Genomic DNA, 16,600 nt, shown 5'->3' with positions numbered 1-16,600 from the left:
AGTTCTTAGCCTTTTTCTTTCTTTTTTTCTTTTTTATCTACACTTATTCCATTTAGTTTAATAAGCATTGCAACACTTTATTTCTTGCATGCAGTTTACTAATTTAACATGTTTATTGATTATTGTGTTTCTTCTCCCACCAGAACATAAGCTCTGCAAGCCTAAGGATTTTTGTTCCTTTGGTTCTTGGGTGTTTCCCAAGTGTCCAGGATAGTACCTAGCACATATATTTTTGTTAAATTTAATTGGATAGAGACTTTACCCCTCATATACAAAGTAGCAACTATGACTTATTTTATACAATAGAATCAAAGAAGGAGATGCAAATGGGGTACATGGAATCCATTGGTGGTAGATTAGGGAGGTGGGAGAAAGGAAATCTCTGAGACTGGATAGAGACTAAAATGGAGAGACAAATACTTCTTCTGCATCGGTGGGCATAGGATAGATAACAATTAACATTTACAGCCGAAACCCGTTTGGCTCAGTGGATAGAGCATCGGACTGCAGACTGAAGGGTCCCAGGTTCAAATCCAGTCAAGGGCATGTACATTGGTTGCAGGCACATCCCCGGTGGGGGGTGTGCAGGAGGCAGCTGGTCGATGTTTCTCTCTCATTGATGTTTCTAACTCTCTATCCCTCTCTCTTCCTCTCTGTAAAAACTCAATAAAATATAAATTAAAAAAATAATTATTTAAAAAACAAAACAAAAAACATTTACAGCCCATAAAAACGGTATGTGGGAGAACAAGATAACAATAAGGGGTTCTGTGATCTCTGCTCTGATATTGTAGGTGTTCCTTGAAGGGTCTAGAAAAAGGGTATTACTCTGACATTCCACAGGTATGTCGTTTTAGGTGCAAAAAGACAATAGACAGTCTCACTTAAAGCAAGCATTGATCTTTGTCAAGGAAGCCACAGGCCTAGGATGTGATTACCTGCCTTGACTTGTTATGAATTTTAATTCTGAGACCATCTTAGGTGGTTTCTTTTGGACTCTCAGTTTGTAGGGCCAGTCATTCAGGCCTTCACTGAGCTTGTCGTGGTTAGTATGTGGCCCCTATTTTGTCTACAACAACTTGGACCAATCCTGGCACTAAGAACTCAGGACTGATTCTTCTTAAGATGGTACTATATACTGTAAGAACCAACCCTCAGCTTTCCTTTCTCATTCAGAACACAACTAGGTTTTGCTTAGCTATGTTTCCAGTGTGTAAACTCTAAGATCCTTGATTAACTCTGTCATTTATATTCTAGCAGTCTCTTAATTCTTTTTGAGTTCATTCAACAATTTGTAATGGGAATATTCATGCTAAACATAAAGATAAGGGACTGCAGCAATAAGTATGACAGCAACTAAAATTTAACTTTGAGTGCATTAAAAACATTATAAAATATCAAATTACAAATAAAATTACATTGCAGCATGTAGGACAGATATAAAATCATATGCCTAATATATAATGACTTCTTATAAATCAGTAAAAACAAGATGACACAGGTTTAAAAAAAATGAATAAAAGCCATCCTATCTAATAACGAGGCAATATGCTAATTGACCATCACTCCATCACAAAGATGGCTGCACCCACAGCTGAGGCCAAGTTCCCTTAAGGAGCCTTAACAAGCAATTAGCAGGGACCTGAAGCTATGCCTTCCCTCACCCCCTAGGGCTTGACAAGGTCTCTCAGGCCCTGCACCCCACCCTGGCATCAGGCTGACAGACCTCAGGCCATGCCTCCTGCCCCAGGCACCAGGCCGGGGGACCTCAGGCTGCAACCTCCACCCCAGCACAGGGCCAGGGGACCTCAGGCTGTGCCCCTCTGCCTGGCAGGGCTTGATAGGGAACATCAGGCTGAGCTCCCCACCCAGCGGGGTTTGACGGGGGACCTCAAGGTGCACCCCCCAGTGTGCCGGGGGAACTCAGGCTGCACCCTCTGCCCATAGGGGTTTGACAGGGGGCCTGAGGCTTCACCCCCCTTGTCTGGTGGGGCTTGACAGGGGATCTCAGGCCGGGTCCCCCACCTGGTGGGGCTTGAAAGGGAATCTCAAGGCATGTCTTCTGCCCCACCTGGGGACCTCAGGCCACACTCCCTGTTCTGATGCTGGGCCAGGGGACCTGAGGCTATGCCCCCTGCTTGGCGGGGCTTGACAAGGGTGGGACTGGCCAGGTCTGGATCTAGCCCAAATGGGGGGAGGAGGGGTTGCCGGGTCTGGGTCTCATGCGATTTGGGGGCTCATGTGGGTGGGTGGGGACTTGACTCTGGGTCCCCCTTTTAATGTGCACGGATTTCGTGCACCGGGCCACTGGTAGAAAAATAATTCACAGAAGAAATAACATTGGATAAAAATATATATGTAAACCAACCATTAACCACACTACAAATTTAAACTGTTATCATTGTAATAACCTGTGTTTAAAAATATCTTTATTGTTGAAGATATTACAGATGTCTTCCTCCCCCCCCATGTTCCCTTCTATCCTGCATCTGTCCCCCATCCCATGTTGTAATAACCTGGTTATAATATTAATAACTGGAAAGGAGCGAAGGGAAGCTGCAATTTAGACACATGCCCAGTAAGGTCTGGGAGATATGGGAAGGTGTTTACCTGTTAGTCACACCTGAGAGCAGGCATTGACCAAAATGGGCGGGACCACTTGGAGGGTGTGAAATCTGAGACACATGAGCTCCTGAACAAAGGGAGTTCGCTCTCTGGGCCCCCTGGTGCTCCTGGCTTGTGGGGCTCACACACTCTGCACTCAGCCATGTGGCCACAGGGATGTGGGTTCCACACAATGGACTCAGGGACTTTAGCCTGATGCTACATCGGACCCAACTCCACGTGGAACAGAAACTCTCTGGACACCAGCTTACTCCTAGCTTTACTGAAGCCCTAGCTGCACACTTTCCAGGACGAGATGAAGAGAAATGGGACTTTGCAAACTGAGGAATATAATTTCACACAAATGAAAATCATTCATCCTCCCGAGTGCATCTTAGATAATGCTTTTTCTCAAGATGTTGCAAGTACCCCACTCCCACTGGCAATGGAGGAAGTTCACCCACGCCATCCTCTGGCATCAAAACCACAATGTTACATCATTTTTGCTCATCAAAAAAGAAAATTCCATTTTAATTAATCTCTGACCCGCTAATTCCACTTCTAGGACCCTCCCCCAAATGACTAGAGAGCTGTACAAATGCACATGTTCAAAGATGTTTATTGAAGCAGTGTTTATGAAAACAACCTAATATTCCCACAATAGAGACAGGCTTAAATAAAGTATGGAAAAATCATATGGAACATTTGACAGCTGTTCAAAATCATGTTTTTGCATAACACTCAATGTTATGGGAAAATATTTAAGTCAGATAGCTCAAGGTTTAAAAAACAACAAGATATAGTGATATAGAGCAGAATTCCAAAACTTCAAATACAAATACATATAGGAACATATATATACAGATACCACAAATAAAAAAATGACTAAAAGAAAAATACACAAATGTTAACACCTGTTATTTTCTTGCAATGGGATTATGAGAGATTTTATTTTCTCATTTAAAATGTTCTGTATTTTCCAATTTTCTCAAAATTATCAGGCATAACATTTACATCTAGAAAAGTAATAAATAAATGTTAATAACAATAATAATAATATAAAAGTGAGATCCAAGGGGTTCCAAAAGATACAAACATAAATACTAAAAGTCCTGTTTTGTTTTATAAATGGCTAAATCTTCCAACTAAAATGTTTTTATTTCCGGTAGAAGTAGTGCTTGTATTTTTTCCTTGACTGGATTTCGATTGAGGATCCACTGCAACATATTTGATTTGGAAACCTCCTGCAGTCACTGAAGCATCACTTAGAAACTTTAAGGTCATGACATTTCCTGGGGAGGAAGAGGATGCAAAAGAACAAAGATGTTACTCTCCTTTAATTTAGCAGACAAAATGGCAAGTTTCAGGGCTTCCTTTTGACTCTCCCTCTCCCTCTTTTAAAAATAGAGTTCTCCTCTCCCAACTACCTCCTACAGCTCATATGATGTCTTCTTTTAACTTTCTGTTAACATAAAATTTATTCTCAAGAAAAAAATAGAGATAAACAAAGGGCTTCATACTTTACCAATCCTAGGGAAATTGTAACAGAGTAATGAATTAATAAGTTTTAAGCATTACTCATTCAAGAATTGAAAAAGTAGTTCCATGTCTTGCAATAATGACGAATATATGAGAATTGTGGGTACTGAAAGGCTAGGGCGTGGGAATAACTAAGGTAGCAATATCTGAGCTTATGGACTATTACTTTTAGTTGCATAGTATTGTGATAATTTAATGACTTGGAGGAAAAAATTGAGTATGCCAAATGCCAAATACTAATGCTGGTGATTACATTAAAAATGATATCTAAGAAAATACAAGTTCTTAGTCAGAAAATAGGAGTTTGGGTTATTAGCAGTGGTATTGCTTAATGAGATAAATTTATGCTATTATAAGGACATTTCTTGAGGTACGTTTTGTAGAACAAAGTCACACAAAATAATTTGCAGGAGAAAAAAAATTTGGAGAAGGTTACCTACCAAAGCTAGCCCTTTGAGGTTTGCTATGCATAATTAACGTATTAAAAAGTCTCTGACATCTTCAAATAAAGAAACCTGTTTAACATTATTTAACTCAGTGTTACCCAAATTTACCTGGCCTAAGAGCCCTTTCTCATGTAACACCTATTATAAAAACATTTCACAGCACTGTGTTCTTTACATCTCTCCCTGGGAAATGCCATACTAAGATAAAAATGCAAGAAATAAGGTAAAATTTTTTTCAGTGATAGATGGTATATTTAACAACTTTATAAATTAATTTAATTCTTTATCAATGAAAAAACCTTGGCCTTTTATTACATTTTATGGAGATCATAAGCCACAGCAGTATTCATGGATTTGCAGACTCAAAACTATCTCAGCCTATATTTCCCACAAATAACGAGAGTCTACATGTTTTCAGTGCAAGGAGTTGGCATAGATCTTTCTTTAGGTATAAATAAATACTTGGAATTTATAAGTCAGCAAACAGGTCTCTCAGCTTTAAAAAAGTAAACAGTGATGACTACTGGGTCCTTCACTTTCGGCGACACTGAGAGAAAACAAAACATGCAACTAATTTAGAGCCCTTACCTGTGCTAATGATGTCTTCTGGAAGCTCATCTCCACAGTATCTGAAAGGGAATTTTAAAGAGAATTCACACGAATGAACATTATACAGCTATAGCAATGAGCTCTTTCTAATAACTAAAGTGCTTTATTTCCCCCAAGTAATGGCTTATTTTCCTGTTATTTTATGACGTCTTATTGTTTTTTTAAAATTTGGATTTGTAAGGGAGAACATGTACATTATTTGAAGTAAACTTCTCAAACTATTAATGAGATTCTTAAGAAAGGATATGTGGCATTTCTACTCTGTGCACCTACAAAACTATTTGTGTAACAGACAATTTGAATCTCCTTGAAAAAATTAAAAATTTGTCTCTGATTAATCTCAAAGTTTTCTTCACAATTGAAAGTCTATGGGTGTATAGTTGGTAGTATTATACTTTGAATTCTGGAGTAGACAGATTTAAAGGTGGAAAAATTACTTGGACCTTATAGATATAAGAGGGTCCCATTTTTATATGAATCATATCTTGAAAGGAACTCCCTTGCACATTATATAAATGTTGAGTTTTGTCAGTTTTGAAAGTGTAATCTATTCCAGAGGAGGGAGGGAGATCTATTATAAAGGTAAATTACACAATATAAATGTATAGCTGTTGGAAGACCTTTAAAAAATAGTATATATATATTTATATATAGTCATGAATAAGGGAGAATTGATATTCTATTGATAATGGATAGTCTAAAATACACATTATTAAATGGTGATCTGAATATATAAAACACCCAATTGCACACTCTTTAAATTGAAATGTTTTGTAAGGATCTGAAAATGTAAACTGTGTTAAAGATTTAAGGAGAGAACACACACACAAAAAAACTGTCCCAGCATGTTGAAGATCAAGGGAGAAAGAAATATTGTGGAAAAGAGCACTTGTTTTTTACGGCAAAGAAAGCTATTTTTAAGAAGCTGCTCTTTGTAGGTTTAGCTAACTTGTATGAAAGCAGGGGCTATGCTTTGCTTATTTACCGTATACCCACGATACTTAGCCCATTGCTTTGTACACAGAAGAAAGACACCCATTACTGAATTTATAATTATTTTTAAAAGTTGACAGAAACTAGAACATTTAAAAACCCCAACAAATTTCTCTTTCTCCTTCATGTTGTTAGTCAATCTTGAGGTCTTCATAAATAGATTATTTAAATAATTGTTACAACTTAACAGTAATCAAAAGGCAGCTATCACTATTTTGATAGTAAGTAGCAACTATGACTTAACATGATAAGAAAAATCTTTGTTGAAAAAGGATATGGCCGAAACCAGTTTGGCTCAGTGGATAGAGCTTCGGCCTGTGGACTGAAGGGTCCCAAGGTTCGATTCCGGTCAAGGGCATGTACCTTGGTTGCAGGCACATCCCCAGCAGGAGGTGTGCAGGAGGCAGCTGATCGATGTTTCTCTCTCTTCAATGTTTCTAACTCTCTCTCCCTCCCCCTTTCTCTCTGTAAAAAATCACTAAAATATATATATATTTTTAAAAAAGGATATGGTGTTATAGGAGTGTAGGAACACTGGAAAATCAATATTGTAGGTACAGTTGGGGAAAAATTAAAGAAACATTAAACTCAATATTGAATGTTCCTCTAACTTTCTGTATGGGAAAACAACACGTACCTTCCCACAAAGCCATGGACATCATCATAACTGTCATATATTTCAACATAGTCAGCCAAGCAAGATGGGTCATCTTCAAGGTCGAAGTCCAAAAAACTCAGATGAATACGCTGACCATACTTGAGTCTAATATGCCAGTAGCAGATTTGGTTATCATCATACTCATTTGGGTAGCCTGGAGATTTAAAAATTCTCTTTGGATCTGTAAAGATTCCACCACACTCTTTTGCTGGAATGGGGGAGGGGAAGGAGAGGAGATCAGAAAGATAAGAAAGCATTAGAAAAAATTATTCCTACATTAAAATGATATTCACATCTTAGTGTACATTTATTTATATCCCTTTATGAAAAAGTAAAGAAATGGCTTAACATACAGCATCTATAGTATTCCTGTAGCTAAAGAATAAATGTATTTTTCATCAACAGTTGTTCAATTCTCTAAAATAAGCAGACACTGTGAATTAAAAAAGTAAGATAGCAAAAAAAAAATTAATTGTATCTTTGGTTACATTTTTTGGGGGGATGTCTTTTAATTTATATTTTTTAAGCATAGAATGCACAAATATTATGTGAACCCTTCCATATGTTTTGACAAATACATATATTCATGTTACCAACAGCCCAGTCATATGTTTTTGTCTTGTGGTGTCACCACTGTGTCTTTAGGGACTGGAATATGAAGAATAATGAGTCCAATATATTCTGTTTGGGAAATCATTATAGAATTTCAAGATTACAAAAGACCTTGGAGGTCACTCTAATCCAGCTGAAAGGAATAATTTATAATCTTCCTATACTCTTTTTCCTGGTTTTAAACTAACACCTTAATCTTGTTTGAGGATTTGGTGAAGATATTTATGTTTTTTTAAGTTATTTTTTACTTCACAGATTTATGTTGTGTCACATAACCTGTTATAAGAACAACCTCTTTCAGAACCAATCACTTACACTATGACCTAGAGAGAAAGGTATGGAATGGCCCTGATTAATTTTAATTCCATATCAATAAGTATCCAGTATCTTGAAAGACCAAACCAAACCTGGAAACTTAAAAATAATCTGAGTGGTGGTGCTAGTGCTGACTCTGGGTAGCATATGAAGGTATTTTTCACTTTGTCAATTAGAGGTTTTTTCCAAGAATATTCTCCATTAAAGTAACTATTTTTAAAAATCTTGTTAGAATTCTTATTGCCATTGAAGTTAAGGAAGCTTATCTCTAAGACAGAACAGGACCTTAGAAAGGCTGGGGCAGTCAGAGCCCGGCCAGCATGGCTCAGTAGTTGAGCATGGATCAGTGAACCAGGACATCAAGGTCTGGGCTCAGTCCCCAGTGCGGGGGCATGTGGGAGGCAGCCGATGGATAATTCTCTTTTATCAATGATGTTTCTCTCCCTCTCCCTTCCTTTCCGAAATCAATAAAAATATATTTTTTAAAAAAAGGAAGGTCATAGATCTGGTGTGAGCACTCTGTGACCATCCTATACCTGTTTCTTCTTTGGTAATTGAATGTAATCATGCCTCTCCTATTATTCCCACACAGAATTATTCTGAGGATAAAATATAGATGATAATTTAAGGACGTTATACAGCTCTAGCTGGTTTGGCTCAGTGGATAGAGTATTGGCCTGTGGACTAAAAGGTTCTAGGTTCAATTCCAGCCAAGGGCACATGCCTGGGTTGTGGGCTCGATCCCCAGTAGGGGCCGTGCAGGAGGGAGCTGATCAATGATGTTTTTATCTCTCTCCCTCCTTCTCCATAGCACAAACAAGGCTTAAATTCACAATTCTGCCTGCCTCCTAATTATTTGCTACATAATTTTGGGTAAGTTGCTTAAATTCTTAACTCTCAGTTTCCTGATTTCTAAAATGGGTATAAAAATAGCTCCGTGTAGGGTGGTGAATATTGAGTGACAGTACAGATTGACACAGCATAATCACTCTATGAATGATAGTTACTAATTAGTATCATGAAACTGATTTATCTTTGGGAAAATAAGCTATTTCATTTTAACAACATCCTAGTAACATGTAACTGTTTTTGCAAAGCACACAATTATTATTTTTAACAAACCATGTGGATTGTAGCAGTAGGCATCCCATCTTTCACTCCTATTGAGACGGATTCCATAATCAATAACACCAACTTTTCCAAATCCACAGTGGGGCCCTGGCTTCACAATGGGGTATCCAACTCTGCCCTTGGCCATCCACCCAGCAGCACAGACATGAAATCCTGCAAGAGAATGAAAAGGTTTTACACTTAACAGGCAAACTGGCTCAGCTGAGAGCACGAAATCTACAAAGATGGTCCTTTCCAACACAGACAGTTTCTTAGCCACCAAATTCATTTAGTTCATGTAAAAGGAGAAATTGTTTTCTTAAAACAATTTTATAAAATATAACACCTGACTTTTACTAAGAAATGACATATTACTTAAAAATAGAGAAAGATGAAGGTGAACTAGAAATCATAACCCCATGAATCTGAAAACATTGCATGTTCAGAGCTGGCTTCTTCTCACCAATGACCTATCCAGTGCAATGAGATAATTTCTGAAAGTACCGTCGGTCTTGAAAACTTTTTTTTTCTTCCCCCCCAAGTCATAGTTTAAGTCATTTCTATTTCAGGATTCATCAAGATATTGCTAACACTTTTTAAAATGTAAAGAGGGATAAAAGCGCTCGTAGAGTTCAAACAAAGCCTCAGCCCTGTGTTTCTCGCTCAGTTCAGAGGCTGTTTAGATACTTGCCAATGGCATCCAAGAGCAATTTTACTTGAAGTCCAGGGCAGCTAGCAATGACTCTAACTTTGTGTCCATCATTCCCGTCCCTGTCACACTCAGTCCCATGGGAACAGGCTGAGCAGTTATCTGGGGAGACTTTGGAGCGTTGGGGAGAACACCTGAGTTTTTGCCAGCATAAGCTCTGCCAGGCACTTTTCTGCAGGAAAAAGAGCTTTCTTCAATGGAGAAGAGTCCTGAGTAGGGTGGTCTTTTGGATTCTCCTGAAAGCCCAGGAGAGATGGTAGCAGCCTCCCTACCCCCCCTTTTTTTTCTAAATAAATAAAGAAAACAACACCAATTAATTACTGGGCTTTTCCACTAGGACTCCTGATATCATCTTCCCAATTCCTTTCTCTTGCCATCTCATACATTGCTTATCCTCCTTTTCAATACAAATGCATTCTCCCATTTAATATTGAAAAAAGAAAAAAGAAAAAAATGGAAACATTTTGAAAAAAGCCACTAAATTCAGTATTTCCTCTACCAAGTAAATTTTCTTGTAAAACTCAACATAGTAACATCGCTCCACACATGAAGAAACCCATACTCAGAAGTCAAGAAGAGATATTAAAATGAATAGCAATGGCTTTAAATTTCTGAGGAATTTAAATGAAATCGAGATGCCTTCATTTTCTTTTGATTTTTATTTATTGGCCCACAGTGGGTTGTAACCCCAAATAAGTTACTAGTATTAGGAACTTTCCACTAGCTCGCTCTAGGTAGAGAAGATGGGAAAAGCAGGGGGGTGGAGATGAGAGATGTCATGGGGATTTAGAGAACTATTAGTGGTGGTGGGTAAAGAAGTCTTATTAATGGATTACAGGAAAGTGGGATATTTTTTCCCAAGGGTGAACAAGAAAGAAAGCCATTGCCAAATCAGTTACCAATTTTCCTGGCTGCCTCTAGTTGCTTTTTGGTGGCGAGACGCCCGCCCTCATATTCACACACCGCCTTTGCTTCTTGGTAGGTGAGCTTGTATTTGCCGGCCCGAGCTTCTCTGTGATAGACGCCTGCAGCTTGTTCTGTGAATTCACAAAAAGTTGTAAATGCACTACTTGCCTTCTTGCAGAACAAGGGAAATTTTGTGACCTCAGATGGAAGATTACATCAGCTATTGTTCCTGCCAAAGGGTTCCTTGGGTCAGCAGCATTGGGTAGCTACATTTTCATTATTAGAAAGCTTTGGGGGAAAATATGAATGAGGGGGAATTTTAGGAAAACCTGGGGACAGAGACAGAAACTTGAGGCTAAATTAAGTTTCTGAATTGACAGCCTGAAAGGGTTTCAGTACAACATTGCATTTCTGCACTACCAAAGGTGATCAAGTTTTGACTTTTTTTTTTTTTTTTTTTTTTTGCTTTAAATTACAGAAAAACTTGGAAAGGTAACTAATAGGGAAAAAAAAGGAGGTGAAGGCAAAGAAACCATGAAAATTGATCCATTATGTCAGCTTGTGGTGATGGAGAAAAATAAGCCACAATATCCATTTGAGGGAAATGACTAATACAATATAATTGAGACTTTAGTAAACAAATAATAAAAAAAAAAAAACCAGAGGGAAAGTTGAAAGGAATCCAAAGCAAACAAATATTTCATTAAAGAGAAGAAAACTAGGTTCAAACTCAGCAGAGAAAATCCTGAGCACACCTAAGTACCAGTTCCTAAGTTCTTTAACTATTTTGTCCTTTTTTAGCTTACATTTGTTCCCAACATATTTTCGGTAGTGTTAAATCACACATGAGTTATCTCCCAGTAGATCACTACTTAAAAGGATTGTTTTGAGTTTGGAGTGCATCTTGCCATGGAAACAATGAGAAAAGATTCTCAGAGCAGTAATCATACTGTAGCTCTAATAGTTCTATGTAGATTGTCAGATTATGGTTCAGTCCTTGTACCCTAGCCTGGGCAATCAGTCACCATCAAGACCATTGCCAATGAGAACACCTATATCTTGGCATGCAGTGACATGCAGCCAGCAGTATTAGAAAGATCGCTCCTTGCTGTCCTCCCCAGGCTGAAGGGGAGGACTGCCACAATTCAGCAGGAATGCTGCATGGCATTTTCTCTGTTTTTCTGGACACTAAGGGATCCTTTTATTTTTTTCTCAAACATATCGATTATCGATTTCAGAGAGGAAGGGAGAAAGATCAATGGTGAGAGAGAATTATCCATCCACTGCCTTCTGCACACCCCCCATTGGGGATTGAGCCCGCAACCCAGGCATGTGCCTTTGACTGGAATCAAACCTGGGACCCTTCAGTCCGCAGGCCGATGCTCTATCCACTGATCCAAGCTGGCTAGAGCCAAGGGATCCTTTTATACATTATATGGTAAAAGCTCATTACTGAAGACCTCAGTCAACTTGATACTTACTAGTATAGATCAGAGAACACAAGGAACACACAACTCATTTTCCCCTTTGAAACTTACCTACTTCCTACCATGTCCTTCATATGGTAAAGTCTCATTAACGAAACTTTCACTAGTTTCCAATCTGGTTGTTTTGAGCATATACCATGAGGTGGTTTGCTAATTGCAGAGGATCAGGTCTTACTCCTAGTGGACACTAGTGGGCAACGCAAGTACAGACAGTCTCCATGCACATTGGTTCAATTTACGATACCAGAGTTAAAAACCAACCTCAGGGGTCCTCTGTTTCCTCTTTTTCCCCATGTGGCACTGAGTCTAAGGGTTTCAAGTGCCTTGTTCTTGATAGTTGCTAGTGAGCCCTGCCTTCTAATCCAACTCTCCTTTCTCCTTAAATAGTTTCTCATGCTATATGGACCTAACCAACGGTAAACAATTCATTCATGCTGACTGGTCAATAATTTGTCCTAGATTGGAGAAATGTGCAATTACCCCAAGCCTCAAATCTGCAGCACCATTAACAAACATTTGGGTTTGCTTCTCTTGACCACCAGGACAGAATTTCTATTGTGCAGGTTTATATTTTTGTAAAGTACAAAATCACTTTTAAAAACACCAACGACCACAGCTCCTAATTACTTGAGCATTTCGAAGTTCATCCATATGGGTTTAATTCTTACTAGCTTCATGACCATATTTTTCCTGCCTAGCAAATCTGAGGCTATCTCCTTAGTTTGATTGTGTGCAGTGAAAATAAACAGAGATGTGTTCATTCCTCTGGTAAATTCCAGACCCCAGCTTTGCCAAATGGATCTCAGTGTTCAGCAAGAAGCTAGTTCACTGGCTCAAGCTGAAAAAGAGAGGCGGCAAGGCTGTGCATTGTAAATCAAGCTTTTTAATCAAATCCGCATGGCTGCAGTTACTATTACCAGGGAGAAACATGCTGAAATATTCTACAACTGTACACTGCTTAGCAAGCATAAAACCACGCTCTGGCCTAAAGTTAATTTTGCTTTCTCTTTATTTCTTTATTTTATACAAGAAACTCTCAATTTTCTTCTTAAGAATTAAAAAATGTTTTCACTATCAAACACAATAATGAACATAAAGCAATATTAATTTGCATCATGGGAATTAAAGCATTGTTCAGAATACTAAAAAGGGTATTTTGGGCTTTCAGTATTTAGCTTTTTTGTTTTGTTTATTGTTTATACTCACAGTTAGGTCCAATTAATCCTTTGCTAGCATTTAACAAAACAAAGCAGCAAAAGCTACGTTCCTTGTCTAACAAAAAGGGCAGAAAAGTACATGGGTTGCTTAAACAAAAGGAACCAGAGTGGTAAGAACACATTCAGAAATACATAGACTTTGTCAAACTAGTCAAAAAGAATATTTGGAAAAAGTAAGACAACGCTACATGGAGCAATGATTATAAAGTTATTTTATATTCTAATTTGCCTGTTATGATTTTGTTACAATTACCTGCTATAAAATCTGATTGCAAATGCATTGAAATAAAAATAAAACAATACATTGATGTTTTTGTTAAAGAAACATTTCCCACTATACCACCACATCTGCTTTGAAAAATTTTAAATATATTTTCATATGGAATATTAATATTAACTTCTATTTCCTACTGAACAACTTTATAAATGCTATTTTTAAATCCTAGAAGGCAGGAACACTATTTTAAAAAGGGTATAGACATTCTAAAAGTTATCTTTCCTAAACATTTTCTTTGAAAACACCAGGCTTGAACAGAACAGAAAAATCTACTGCTTTGATTCGCTTCTCCACGAATTCAAAGAAGTGGCATTCTTAACCAGAAGTTCAATAAGTACAGTTTCTTACCAAGCCATATGGAGTTATGAAAAATTCCATCCTTGAATCCCCATCCGTGCGCCTCTTCCCACAGCAAGACAAATAAGTAAATTGGGATGATCATATCTCAGCAGTAGAGAAATAATAGTCTATTAGGTGCTCCTCAGGATAAATTCTCAGTGCAGAGGCTGCAATGCGACTGAAACATCTGGTTTCCACATCTTTTTAAATAGTTTTTGCAACTGTGAGGTCAGCAGGCACTCTCCAATGGCATTTCCCGCTGCAGAGTTTCACAATTAACTCAGTGTCTGAAGCAAACCCTCTGACTCATTTGCATTGGCAGCTTCAGCTAAAGATAGAGTGATCACCTACATTTTCATTAATCAATTCTGTCTGTCACAGACACTTTCCTGGTAGGACATTTGTGTAACTTGGTGCAGAGTCAGCAGCCATTAAAAACAACAAGAACAAAAAACGTCAGTAGGAATTTTAAGAAAAACGCTGAACGTCTTAGTATTTGTAGTAAGTCAATTATGAAGTATGGGGTTTGGGATGAAGCACTGATCATAAACTTGACTTTGATAATGTTACTTCAGTTTTCCCTAAACATTGCCAAGCTTGTATAGAAAATTTAGAAGGAGCTGAGACCGGTTTGGCTCAATGGATAGAGCGTCGGCTTGGGGACTGGAGGGTCCCGGGTTCGATTCCGGTCAAGGGCATGTGCCTTGGTTGCGGGCATATCCCCAGTAGGGGGTGTGCAAGAGGCGGCTGATCGATGACTCTCTCTCATCGATGTTTCTGGCTCTCTATCTCTCTCCCTTCCTCTCTGTACAAAATCTATAAAATATATATTTAAAAAAAAAAAAAAGAAAAAGAAAATTTAGAAGGAAAAGTATGCACAATTTGGCAAGCCCTAAACTATCCCCAGTGATGTAGGATTCCTTTATCCTCTGTCTGCTCTCTCCTTGGGTAAGGTCTGTTGCAGTCCTTGGTTTATTGTGGTTATCAGGTAAATACATCAGTTCCAGAAAAGTAATTTTGTTACAGAGCCTTAGGAGATTCCAGCAGCTAGTCTAACACTAATTTCCCCAGGCCACAAATCCTTGAAGTGTTTTGGAAAAGGAGAATGGGTAGATAGTCATAACGTTAAGAAAAAATATGGTCATAGTTTCCCCACAACATTCTAAGTTTGAAGATGATCAAAATAGTAGGTATAATTATCAAAGTTGTCATACCTTAAAGTATCCCAAATTTTGTTTTCTTTTTGTGCAGAGTCTTTTGGTGTCATGTCTGGTGCTACCCGCACTGCTCTGCTGTGAATGTCATTTCCTGTTGATTGACAGTCAATTTCTTGGCAGCTTTTGCTTCTCTTTCTTGAAGGTCATTCTTTGCTACCTAGTGTCTCTACTCTTGCTGCCAAATTGCCTCCCATTTGCTTCCACTATGCTCATTTCTCTTATACTTTCTTAGTTCCTCCAGTGATATTGGAATCCTTTGAAAACCCAACTTTTTGGTCCAGAAATCCCTTAAGTCCCCGAGGCATCAACTGCATTGAACATCAAAGGCTTGGCCTGGTCTCATCTCAGAAAAGCAGTTGTGGGGGTTTAGGCTGAGGGTACAGAATTTATTGGACTCTCACTGAGGTATGCAGAAAGTTACTAGGGTTCAAAATCTCTATTTGGGGCCCAAGACCAGTGAGAGAGGAGAGCATTGTATTATCTTAGTTTACCAATAAGGTTAGAAAGTTTTCAGTTTGGTGCAAGAGAGATAGAGTCTAGACCAGGTAGGTGTGACCATGGAGAAGACAGACATGGTCAGCAAGTACAGGATGAATAAATAGTTGGAAGGAACAAACTGATATTATTGCTCTGGAAAACAGAATTACATGAGTATTTTAGGTTTGTGGTTAGAAAAGTAAATATAACTTTACTTGCGCAAGCCTGCAGCAAAACCCTCACAGCCTTCCCATTCTTCGCCTGGTCACAATCTCTGGTCATGCTCTCCTCTCTGCATCTCTTCAAAGTACCCAAATTCCCTAGTTCTCATTTATAAAAAGATTACTTTCAGGAAAGGGCTGGAAGTTAATCTTAGGTCAAATAACTAACAGCAGATACCCTTCTTTGTTCATTTGCATTTTAAGGAAGCGCCAGGTAGAGCAGGGTGTGAATGTTCAACCTCTACAAAAACAACATTCAATGATGGTTTGAATGGATTAACCCAATCCAGGGTGGAGGATTTCTTTTCCCCTTTCCTAACTCTCCAGGCAGAGGACAAGTATTTCCTCTTACCTCTGTTCAGTGTTCGGAAACCCCATCCTTCCTACCATCCAGCAAATAGAAAACAGTGCCCAATGATGAGGGCTCTGATTTGGAGGGTTTCGACTTAAGAGAAATCTTTAGAGAAATTTCATGAGTTTATTTGAACCAAACTGTCGACAATTTCCAAGAAGCAAAATCTCAATGAATTGAGACAATGCTCAAAAAAAAAAAAAAAAAAAAAAAAGATAGTTTTGCAGATTATTTTATACATTAGAATCAAAGGTGGAGACCTAAGGAGGGTTACATGAATTCCATTGGTGGTAGATTAAGGGAGAGAGAGAAAGCAAAGTGGGGAATCTCTGGAATTGGATAAAAAGTAAAGGGGAGGGACACATACTTCTTTTATACTGGTGGATACAGGATAGTTAATAATATTTACAGCACCTAGAGATGGTATTCAGAAAACAAGATAACAATGAGGGATTCTGTGGTCTCATGCTCTGGTGTTTGGTTGTGCCTTAAGGTGTCTGATAAAGGAGGTT

At 38.3% G+C, this 16,600-nt stretch overlaps 1 protein-coding gene across 1 annotated transcript; it reads right to left on the bottom strand.

Moving 5' to 3' along the window:
* Positions 1-3,207: 3,207 nt before the first annotated feature.
* TNFAIP6 (TNF alpha induced protein 6) lies at positions 3,208-14,011 on the bottom strand. Its single transcript, XM_084892554.1, has 6 exons — positions 13,831-14,011; positions 10,495-10,632; positions 8,899-9,060; positions 6,829-7,057; positions 5,178-5,218; positions 3,208-3,896 (listed from the first exon to the last, which is right to left on the bottom strand). Exons 1-6 carry the CDS (start codon positions 13,922-13,924, stop codon positions 3,727-3,729), a joined length of 834 nt encoding a protein of 277 aa, XP_084748680.1. The 5' UTR covers positions 13,925-14,011; the 3' UTR covers positions 3,208-3,726.
* Positions 14,012-16,600: the final 2,589 nt, after the last annotated feature.

Source organism: Pipistrellus hanaki (genome assembly GCF_964339955.1).
Source record: "Pipistrellus hanaki genome assembly, chromosome: 8".
NCBI classification, from domain to species: Eukaryota; Metazoa; Chordata; class Mammalia; order Chiroptera; family Vespertilionidae; genus Pipistrellus; species Pipistrellus hanaki.
Note: the sequence above shows the minus strand (reverse complement) of the source record. Positions and strands in the feature narration are given on the sequence as shown.

What these genes read in the sequence shown, in the direction of transcription:
- TNFAIP6 (XM_084892554.1), bottom strand. Translation starts at nt 13,924, where the DNA reads ATGATCATCCCAATTTACTTATTTGTCTTGCTGTGGGAAGAGGCGCAC. An exon ending in AGAGGCAGCCAGGAAAATTG is followed by an intron (nt 9,061 to 10,494) that starts GTAACTGATTTG and finishes ATTCTCTTGCAG; the next exon opens with GATTTCATGTCTGTGCTGCT. An exon ending in GTCCATGGCTTTGTGGGAAG is followed by an intron (nt 5,219 to 6,828) that starts GTACGTGTTGTT and finishes ATTCCCTTTCAG; the next exon opens with ATACTGTGGAGATGAGCTTC.